The sequence below is a fragment of the Rhipicephalus microplus genome, chromosome 1 (genome assembly GCF_043290135.1).
Source record: "Rhipicephalus microplus isolate Deutch F79 chromosome 1, USDA_Rmic, whole genome shotgun sequence".
Taxonomy (NCBI): domain Eukaryota; kingdom Metazoa; phylum Arthropoda; class Arachnida; order Ixodida; family Ixodidae; genus Rhipicephalus; species Rhipicephalus microplus.
The window spans coordinates 126,673,405-126,684,868 of record NC_134700.1 but is presented as its reverse complement, the minus strand read 5'-3'; the positions used below and the strand labels follow the sequence as shown (position 1 = coordinate 126,684,868).

At 44.1% G+C, this 11,464-nt stretch overlaps 1 protein-coding gene across 1 annotated transcript; it reads left to right on the top strand.

The window, feature by feature from the left end:
• The first annotated feature begins 8,412 nt into the window (after positions 1-8,412).
• LOC119166670 (uncharacterized) lies at positions 8,413-9,541 on the top strand. Its single transcript, XM_075870894.1, has 2 exons — positions 8,413-8,626; positions 8,924-9,541. Exons 1-2 carry the CDS (start codon positions 8,482-8,484, stop codon positions 9,403-9,405), a joined length of 627 nt encoding a protein of 208 aa, XP_075727009.1. The 5' UTR covers positions 8,413-8,481; the 3' UTR covers positions 9,406-9,541.
• Positions 9,542-11,464: the final 1,923 nt, after the last annotated feature.

The following is an 11,464-nucleotide window of genomic DNA, read 5'->3' as shown; positions in this document are numbered from 1 at the left end:
CAGCTGTCCAAAAAAGGGAGGGTTGCTTGCTCAGCATAATAAGGTATGCACTCTTGTTTACCTGCAGCTGGCCTGGAAGTCACACAATCAACAGTTTCCTGAAAGAAAAAAGTAAGAAGATTTATTTATCTAAGCTTGCACAAGTTAAATGAAGAAGCAATGCACTAGATTCTCACCTACAGTCAAACACTACTGTAGGAGTCTCCGGAATTTTCTCTTAAAAACGAATGCACACAAGGCAGCAACAATCAGCAAGCAATTCATTAAGAGATTGGCACCTCCTATTCAGGGATCATTGCCAAGAGGAACGACCGGCCAAATTGCTCATTTGGGGATCCGCTTGGTTTCTGCGCTCCGTTCGTCCTAGTGGGACCTCTGTGGACTGCCTAAGCTTTAGGGGAAATTGGGTAAAGCACATTTATGTAATATGTCTTATTTTAGATCAACTGTTAAATCCTATGAACGTATACACTAATAGTCAATTTCATCTCTGTCATTTGAAACTAACTAACCACATTTGGGAGTAGTCAGGAACGCTTTTCAGATTCGCGAAGTTTAAGGTGAGCATCAGAAAAGACTCCTGGTAACTAGTCTGCTCTCAAAAATGCCCCCATTTGCCGGTCCGATCGCGTACAGTTTCCCACCAGCCGAGATGGATAGATAGATATATGAATGAAATCATGAATCAAAATCTTATTTTCTCTTCTGTAAAAGACTTGTTCTGTATAAAATACACAAAATTAGCTATGTTTCACTTGTTTTATTAAAGCTGGTGGTGGCTTTCAACATTGGAAACACTGATTTGCAAAGCTGAAGCCAGTAGAGATACATTGATAGTAACTAGAAAACTGTAACCGTTACTGCCACCCAATTACGAGGTAAATATGTCTAGTGGCATGTTTTTTCTAGTGCGTCAAGCATGTTTCACGCAATACAAAATTTAAAAATAATCTGAGTGAGATGCCACTTATCAAGAAGGCCTCGTAGCTCGCAATTTATTAAAGGAGAAGCATTTTTCTGCATACTAGAGGCGCTTCTGGCGTTTATCTACGTACTTATCTGTCTATTTATTTATCTATCTATTTATCTATCTATCTATCTATCTATCTATCTATCTATCTATCTATCTATCTATCTGTCTATCTATCTATATATCTATCTATCTATCTAACTATCTACCTATCTATCTATTTATCTATCTATCTATCTATCTATCTATCTATCTATCTATCTATCTATCTATCTATCTATCTATCTAGCCGCTTCCATCATGGTGCTCTCGTGATCAACCGCCTAACTGGGTGTGAAAGGAAATTAGAATGGGAAAGTAACATTGCTTGGCAAATGTAACGTGCTAGTCTAGTGGCTAAGGTACTCGGCTGCTGACCCGCAGGTCGTGGGATCGAATCCCGGCTGCGGCGGCTGCATTTACGATGGAGGTGGAAATGTTGTAGGCCCATGCGCTAAGATTTTGGTGCACGTTAAAGAACCTCAGGTGGTCGAAATTTCCGGAGCCCTCCACTACGGCAGCTCTCATAGTAATACGGTGGTTTTGGGACGTTAAACCCCACATATAGGTCAAGTAATCAATCAAACACATCAATAATGTCTCAATCCCGTCGTGTACTTCGTCAAAACACGACGTTCCGCCGGACAGGTGTGCGGGTATGGGACACAGGGGACTTACATTTCCTTTTTTTCCAAGAACGACGAGGACACATATGGACAATTTTAATGCGTCAGCGTTAAGTAATACCTGACACCAGCAGCATTGACCCAATAAATGAAAGAAAAATTGTGGGGGTACAAGAAGCAGTTAAATCCGAGCATCCTGCCCGACAACCAAGCATTCTACCAAAGAGCCACGCCAGGTCTCGGAACTACTTTTAAAATAGACCCCAACGTTCGTTAACTGGCAATTGTGAATCCTGTGATGACCATCCAACTTTATAGGCGTTACATACGCACTCCTATGACAGAGCAGGCTTGTCAGTTCAAGGTACGTATATTTTAGTTAGGTGCATGCGCTGACTTTGATTTATGTAATAGTGTCAAGGACCGCCATCTTCGCGAACGACAGCGCTTCATATCAGCTTATCGCTTCTGGTGTTGCTGATACTTATGTTCCTGTTAGTATTGTTGCGCAAGTGCAAACAACTGGTCTTTAAACATCTGCAACTGTTCAACATATCGCTGTGCGTCCAACATTTATACGTATATATACCATCATTTCATGACGTCTCACTCAATCAAAAATTACAATAAGGTCACCTTCCGTCCGCACGCTCTACATAACGTGGATTCTTAATTTGCGTGGTATCTGCCGGACTTTTTCGTGCACACTGCTAGTTCACAATTGCAGGTTGAATTAGTTGTTTCAGCGTAATTAGCGCAATCTTGCTCAAAGAAACCTCTCACGCCCTTACAATCTTCTTAATACAAATATGTTCTATTTAAAGGCATCCAATTCACCAGACATTCATGCACATTAAAAGAGCAACGCGCTAATAAAAAAGACAAGTGCAATGTTGTTTTTATTCTTGTCAAACACGTGCTTAGTAAAGCACGTCTTCGTAAAACTTCTTTATTCAAGTTGTCTCTTTGTCGCTTCCTTGTTTGGCCCCACACGAACATATTAGGCATGAATGGGTTTCGAAAATATTATGATTTAGGCTGTCTTCGTTCAAAATTACTGCAATAACTACCCCAAGTTCTTAAAAGAAGCTTTCTTCGTGCAATCTTCTAATGCTGGTTGTAATGGGAAAATGAATAATTTATCCGGATGCTGCGACTGTGGATAATGGCCGAACTAGTGCTCCGGAAGCCCTTTTCCGAACACGTAAGCTCAGCATATAGCACGCGTTACAAAAACTTAAGAACTCTGCTCCGGAGGCTCTCCCTTTTGTTTGCCCTCTGTTAAGCTCTTTCTCATTTGTTCTGCATAAGTCTCAGCTCTAGCCGTTCGAGTGCTTTTCACCTGTTTTTATCGCCGGGAAGAGCCCACCGCGGAGCGTGGAGTAAACGTCACTTCCACATGGGCGAGGCTAATGACATGGAAAGAATTTTGGCTAGGCACAGCCCTTCTGATATGCATTTCATTCGTCAGACAGTTGCGGGCTGCCTGGGCTGTCAATGAGCTTGAATAAGCACTCCGTCATCCGTTACGTAGTGCGTATATTCTGAAGACGGATTGCCTATACTTAAGTTGTTCGGGGTACCACTCAGTTCAATGTTGCGCGCGGGGAAACAATTCGCTTTACGTTATTTTACGCCGCTGCACAAGACTCCTCAGTGCAGGGCCACAAGGTGACCTAGCATATTTGGACACTGTTTATTGGCAAACAGCTATTTCTTCACTTGTCGCAATTATTGCAGTTGGTCCATTTTGTTATTGCGGAAATACCACAACAGCATACATTGTCAGTAGTTTCATAGCTATGTTCGATAGAGCATCTGTCTGTCCCGCAGTGGTCAACGCATTTATTGCTCATTTTATTCTATCCTCCCCTGCCTAGTTCCCATGTTCATATTAGTTCCTTTTTTCATTCTCCCAACAACAAGGCCGAGAAGGTACAGGTTATCTTCTCTGCCCTCTTTCTTTTTTTATTTTCCTCCCTTCATACAAATGGAAACACAGACGTGCGTGCCATTGCAGTTCTTATACACGACCTGATTATGACAATGAAAGTATCATTTTAGAATGAGAGCTAGCGACGTGTGTTTTTTCCTCAATGTTTACTTATTTCTTGAAAAAAAAACATTCATCCACATAACATTCCCTAAAGACAGCAGAAGAACGAAGCAAATGTGTAGTGCCCGTGCTAGCTTGTGTACTCTGAACTACTTGGAGATTAGATTGGAATGTTTTTGGGAGTATTACGCGCAGTGATTCCTAATAAGCATAGAATTGCTTTATCTTGAGTTTTGCAAAGATTGGAAGCTGGCAGAGTGTTAACGGTGGGCTCGACCACTGACAAGCTTTGTGGTCATTGTTGTAACTTCCTGAAACTGTCGATAATAATTTTTATAGCAAAATACGGCTTCCCAGTGTTGGAACGTCGTTGTGGAATAACCTACCAGTAAAAGTAAAACAATATATCGCTCTCAGTATAATGCTGAAGCGCCATTACAAAAAGCTCTATTAGACTACTTATATGTGTCGTAAAATGATGTAAAATGCCATGATTTTAAATATTTGTTTTGTATGCTGACCAGGAATGCTATTAGCAGACGTATAGATATACTAGATGCTTTATCATGTTAAGTATGCAAAACAAAAGGTGTGCAAAGTGTAGTATGTAAGTTGCTTTTTCTCATTTCTTCTTCAATTTGTTCGGTATCTGTTTATACGTGTTATGTTTCTCAAAACAATCTGCATCTTAAGCTAAAATTTCATTCATTGTACAACTGCGTGGAATTTGTGTGTGTTAAAATTGCATGGATCCATATTAGCATTCTGCTAAGGATGCAGATGTTGCTAACATGTTTTTTTTCTTTACTATACGTTGTTTTTTTATAATAAAGTTCAAGTTCCGAAAATTGCGCCTGGACAAACTAGTTAGGGAAAGTGGAGCTCTGTGTGAAAATGTCCTAGAAAACACTTGAGGCTTCTATATTCAATCTCCAAAGTATTATGACTATTGAAATGTCAGTAACGGTAAGAATGTTGAATGACAGTTGGTGTTTAATCAAGCGGCAAGCGAGGTTTCTAAAACAATATCAAGTGAGGTACTCTGTCGTAAAGTGACGCGTTTATGAATCTTTCCGGCGTTAAACAAGTGCACAATCTTTTTGGGTTGTTACTTACATTCAGCATCACTTATTAAGTAAGAAATCATTTCTACTTTTGCATTATCGCACAAATGTTGTAATATACCGAGTGTCAGGGCACATGAGCGTGCGAGTGGAGGGCTGGTGGTGGTGCTCAGGCAGCCCCGTACATTGACATCGTAGTGAAACGAAATGGCACGTCGCAACTCTGGAAGGGGGAGGGGCGGTTAAGCGCCATTCCCGGGGGTGCGTTTATATGAACCGTGGCCTCCGCGATTGGCTGCCGGCGGCGCGCCGTTGCTCCGGCCGTCCCATTCGGCGCGAAAGCAATGGGAGCGGTGTAATTTTGCTAACTCCAACCTCGTTCAGCCTAAGGTTGAACGTGAGCCTCGTTCAACCTCGTGAGCCTCGTTCAGCCTAAGGTTGAACGAGGCTCATTTGACCAACAGTGCCTGCGATTTCAGGTGTTGTCGTTGTCGAGTTTTCACTGCAGACAAACCTTGAGTATGCGCTCGCTGTGTTTGTACTCGTTTCTGCAAGCAGTACAAAGTTAAGGTACGTACGTTTTTTAAAAGACTTCGTTAAAAAAGTTTGTTTGGCTGCAGCCGGTGTGGTTACGTGAATCGAATGAGGCAGCCCAAACTCCTTTCGCATTTCCTGCAGATTGAATGCCAGTGTGCTGAATTCTTTTGTCACTTTTACGGCCTTTTCGCGAGTTATCACGGCGCTTCACCTTGTTATGCCTTGCCGGCTGTTTCGAAAGTTCTCGGCCACAGTGAGCTGGGCTATTTGGTGTGTGAGTGTGCGCGCGCGTGTCGTTTCACGGCGCGTGTGCTTGTGTGGGTGTTCGCTGCGCACGTGTGCATGTTACGTGGTGTGCGTGGGGGTTCGCGCGCGCGCGTGTGTGTGTGCGCGGGTGTGTGCATGCGTATGTGAATGGGTTCGCGGCGCGTGTTCATGTGAGTGTGTGTAGGTTCACACGTGCGCGCGCGCGCGCGTGTGTGCGTACGCATGTGGGTGGGTCCACGGCGCGTGTTAATGTGTGTGTGTGTGTGTGTGTGTGTGTAGGTTCACACGCGCGTGCGTTGAATGTGTGTGCGTGCGCGTGTGTGCGAGACAGAGTGAGAGAGAGCAGCGTAATATCGATAAGCGCTCGAGTGTTGTTTATAGGCAGGTGATTGCAATTGTCGAAAGTTCTAAGCTAATCTTCAGCGTGAACGAAGCGACCACGCGTAAGAAGCGACAATTTTTTCTTGACTCTTGGTTTACTATCACGTATATGTTGCAGGTGTGCTTAGCGGTCTTACGTAGCTATCGCAATTTCGCTGCCTCATTATTTGCTGTGAGTGAAAATTATTCGGTTTTCTGGCGTGCATTACACACTGTTGTCCGCTCTGCTTCTGTATTTTCTCAGAAGAATGTATTGCAGCGTGCCTTTCTGCAAGTCGGACAGGAAAAGAAAGCTCGGAATAAGTTTTCATGAATTTCCTGCGAACTATGACCGTCGCCAAGCGTGGCTGAAGGCGATATCAAGAAAAGATTTTTTCCCAAATGACAAATCATCGAGCAGTGTCGTCTGCAGCCTTCATTTTGCGGATTCAGACTACACTTTGGGGTCCACAAAGCTTCGCCGCCTCAAACAGGATGCTGTTTCGTGCGTATTTTCGGGATACCCAACCTACATGCACCCGCAAAAACCACCAAAACAGCGTAAATTGGATACTGCAGCGAGAAAACAGCCGCCTAAAAAAGAAGCTCAGTGGTTATGAGAACAACACCGTCCACTCGGCAATCAGAAAATGCTTGGAGAAGGTTGGCACGGCCCAGTTCTGCCTAGAAGATTGCTTAGTGGAGCAGATCACCAATGCAACAAGGCAACGACCCGCATGGTCGCCAGACTTTGTGCGGGAATGTGTACTATTGTACTACTTGTTTCCCAAGGCGTACCGTTACATACGCAACCGAGGCTTGCTTAAACTGCCGTCAAAAAACACCCTCCTTTGCTATGTCGGGAAGTCGAACGGTGAAAGTGGGGTCGCACCACTAATGGAGGAACACTTAAAGCAAGAGGTGGGCAACCTGAAAGAGCAAGCCCGGCTTTGCTCAATTATTGTACATCAGATGTAAATCAGCTCCAAATACATATATGATCGCAAAATGGATTGCTTTTTCGGGCAACAAACTGCAAAAGAAAACAGTGGAGCAGCAGAGAACACCAGCAACATCATGCTTGCCAACAAGGTGCTATGTTGTGTCGCTACAGGATTGTCCACAGCATACAAGATACCTTGCGGCTTCTTCTTCACGAACCGTCTAAGTGGCAAGCTTTTGTACCAGCTTACAAAAGAGGTAATTTCTGAAGTTGAAAAGTGTGGTCTGTGTGTGCTCCGGATTGTCACAGATAACCACAAAATTAATGTTACGATGATGAGTCACCTGGGGAACGGCTCACTCAAGCCTGTTGTCACTCATCCATGTGACCCAGAAAGAAGCTGGGTTTTCTGTCATTTCTGTCATTTGACCAGTGCCATATTATAAAAAATGTGCGAAGCCTTCTGCTTGAGGGGGAGATGACAGACGGAAGCCAACCAATAACGGGACAGTTTGTCAAGCAGCTGTATGAGCTACAAAAGAACGAGGTTGTCAAACCAGTTCGCTTCCTCACGCAGAAGCACGTAGAACCAACGAGCTTTGAGAAGATGCACGTCGGCAGAGCAGTGCAGCTGCTTTCAGACGATGTTATCTCGGCACTTGCCTTTTTAAAAGAATACCCGAGTCGCCACCCTCAGGCAGAGAAGTTCAGAAATGCAGAGGGGACAATCTTGTTCATGAAGATGATGCAAAAGTGGTTCACCATCCACAATGTAGCAAACCCAACTGCGCATGTGCACATGAGACAGCCTGACCAGATTCACTTCTTTTGCGCGACTGACCAACGCCTACAGTGGTTGGAAAAGGACTTTCCAGACTACCTCGAGGCTCTCAACAATGCCTGTAAAAGGAGTGGGAAGAAGTTTGTAAGCGCAGAGACTTATGAAGGTATTTTGCTGACGAGCAAGTCTACGGTTTTGTGTGTAAAGTTCTTTCTCGAGAGCGGTTTCTTTTATGTTTTGACGAGGAACTTCTCAAGCGACCCTGTGGAACTCCTCTTCAGTTCTCTACGGCAAATGGCCGGTGGCAATGACTGCCTGGATGCAAGAGCCGTGACGTTCAGCCTGGAGAGGCTCTTGAGGACTGGCAACCTCTGCCCATCCCAGTCTTCAAACGTCGAGGATGGGCAGGCTGTCTTAAGGTAGGTACATGTGATCTGAAGCTTTAGGGCAAGTGCTCATGGTTGGGCAGGTTGCCTTTGCTTTTAACAGGACCCCCATAATTTTTCATGGCCTCACAAAACGCATAGCACGCGTTGTGTGCAGCTACTACTGTTGTAGCCTGCCTACTGATTGAGATTGTTTTGTTTGAGCCACGTGAGCACTCAATGTCATCTGCTCATATAGACAATGTTTCAGGAGTATAGAGGACTGCTGCTCACAAGTGATTGCGTTTATTTTACGTGTGTTTTGCAGCATACATGGCGCTTCCATGAGCGTGACGTCCCCTGTACTAGATGTTCCAGCTGAAGCAACAGCACAAGCTGCCACACCTGTTTCGACTGAGACATCTCAAGTTGCCCTAGCCAGGTATGCCGCATCAAATGTTTTTCAAGACTTAATGCTTGCTTGCCTGGCTGTTCTTCTTTTCCAGCCAGCAGCCTTTTTTCTAATACATGTTTTGCACATCTTTTTTAGTTACACTGCACCTGAAGACGTTGTGATGGAAATCGACGGGCTGTTTACACCACTGAAAGCACTGCCTCGTAAGTAGACGAGTAGAGGCTCATTGGAGTATTATTAAATGTAAGATAAAACAAAAAGCCACCATCTTCACTTGCTTTATCTGAAGATTATCTGCTGATTGTTAGCAACGCACCAAAATTTATGTTGATGAAGGCTGGGTGGAAACAGTGATGCATTTGCATTACACACAAGATCTGTCTTTATGGGCTGTCTGAAATTTGCTCTGTTTACATTACTGCCAAACACAATTTTTATGCTCTCCCTGGATACTTTTTATTCTAGTGTTTCTTTTCATATCTGCTTATTTTCTTTTTCAGTGCAGAGACCACCGTCAACCATAGTGAATGCTAGCATTGCTTACATAGCCGGGTTTGTGGCAAAAGCAGTCGAGGAGCGGAGAACATGTACCTTCTGCCCTTCCCTCCATCAATCAGATGGATCCAGTCCTGTGCTAATGGGGCTAATTAGCCCGAAGTCAAGGGGTGGCCTAACTTTCCCAAAGCCTGAATTTGTCATGGTACTTGTGACCATTAAGAAGGCTGTTGACATTACCCTGCCGCACATAAAAAAGAGCAGTGTGCGTCAGCAACTGGCTGAACTGATTTTGCCTCACCTTGAACAGTGCCCCCTTTTTGTATGCCCGGCAAATGTTGAGCATGGTGCGAGCACACTGTCAGTGGTCTTCGACAAGTTTATTAAGCCACTCTTGTCCAATGTCGGTGCGGCTGTGACAGACAGGGCAGCTTACCGGAAAAAGCTTGCGTGTAAGCCACTGTACCGGAAAGTGCTGCGCGTGTAAACTTGTGCAACGCATGAAAAACATGGTGCATACTATGTGCCTCTGTTTTTGGGTTGTTTCTGTAAATGAAGTCTCATGTATAAACTTGTATGTAAGTCACTACTCTGCAATGTGCTCCGTGAACAGAATTGCGCAAAGAAGGAAAACATGCTGCAAACCGTCCTTTTTTTTCTTGCTGTAAATAAAGTATCATGCATCCTAAAATGAGTTTGTTTGTCCTCTTTGCGAGATATAGCTTCGGTGCATTAGTCTCCAATGTTTAGGGCAACCGTGGAAAAAATTTTCTGCTGAGTTCAAGGACGCGGGTTCGACTCGCGGCCGCTTTTCTGCTGGAGGCGAAAGCGAAAGCGAACCCGTGTGATTTCGGCGCTCGTTAAAAATCCCCAGGCGTATGGGCGCCGAGGGGAGGGGGTGCAAAAAAAGGCACTTGCTCCCCCCCTCCCCCCACCAAATCATTTTAACACTTTACCCCATGCCCTCTCCCTTTTCCTTCGAGCAACAATAGATTTGCCCCCTCAAGGTAAAATCCTGCCGGCGCCCATAACCAGGAGCCCACTACTACGCTGTGCCTCATCGCCTATGTAGCGTCGACGCGTTAAACCTCATAATAAAAATTGACCCAGTTCCAGCCAGGCAACTTCAACGGTAAGCATTGCAGGAAGTTTGTCTTACCCAACACTGGATTGTGACAACGCTTTGTAAAACACCTGCGCGCCGTGAAAGATTACACTTCACTTAACAATTTTTCTCTTAAGTGAATGCGAACAAAAAAATTGATATCTTTGGTACACAAAAAAAGCGGCACTGCGCTCTTTTTTTTTCAATCATTCATTCATTTCATTTTATTTCAAATTCTCTTATTACATGAAAATACACAACACTGGTTAGACCCATAGCCACTGGCTAGTAGGGGGTCTAAATAAATATGCATTTAAAGGAACAGATTGTGTTAACAAAGCAGATATTTTATAAGTACACTTCGATCATACAAGAAAAAAATCGAAACAAAATATAAGAAGGAAACATATTTGTGATAAGTCATTTGCAGTATCTTTCTTTGTATCACGCGCTCTTTCACGTACTAAAATAACAAATACAAGCTTTCCAGAAATAAAACAAGACGGCTTATCTTTTTTTTAAAAATGCGTGACCTTGAGCAGTGGGAGTGTGCGCTGACCAGCTCGGCGGCGGAGCATCAAATCGCCCTGATGCAACGAGCCCTGCATTCGGCGCAGGATCACGGCCTCCTGGACGTAGGAGGCTGACCACGTCCCTTTCCAGCCCCCTTGGCTGCTCAATAAAATGTTCTTACCACCACCACCAAAAAAATGAAAACAACTGGGGCCGAATTCACAAAGCTTTCTCTTTGGCTACGCATTTTCTTAGCCAAAAGTTCTCTTATCTGGAGGGATTACTATAGCGCGGGTATGAATTTAACTTATTCGGCACTTAAGAGGGCAAGGAGGACACACGATAGCCGATGAAACGACAAGGAAAGAAAGAAGTGTGTGCCGATAATATCAAGGTAGCACGCAAAGCGTCTAGTATCGAGAGTATACGATGATAGCCAATGATTTGCTGCATCTAAGTTTCAGTTCCGCGAGCGTCTGCTACAGCGCTTACGGGATGCCGCGTACTTTGTAATAGACGTTTTGGTGGGCTGTGCAAAGCCAAGCACTCACCTTTAATCAACGACTGTAGCTAAAAAAAATAATTGCTCGATGGCCTTAAGCCACCGAGCAATCCATGCACTATCTCGCCAAGTACAAGTAAACAACACTCCAGGTGTACCATATAAATGAAACCACACATAAATCGATGCATGCAATGTTTGAAAATGTGCCTCGAATGTCTTCCCCTATTTAACGCGACCAGTTACCTTGCATTTCATTGAAGCTGCGCTGCTACTTAACTAATTCGGTGCAATCTAGCACGGTATAGTGGTGAACGTAAGGGTGTTTTGTACCTATAGTCAAAGGTAGCCTTTGTTACAATATTCTCATTACAAGACACATGAGCGACTTTGGTGCCTGCAGATGAATTGTGCGGAAATAGATAA

Coding starts and splice junctions, on each gene's coding strand:
- LOC119166670 (XM_075870894.1), top strand. CDS start 8,482: ATGCTTGCTTGCCTGGCTGTTCTTCTTTTCCAGCCAGCAGCCTTTTTT. Junction 8,627..8,923: donor ACCACTGAAAGCACTGCCTC/GTAAGTAGACGA, acceptor TTTCTTTTTCAG/TGCAGAGACCACCGTCAACC.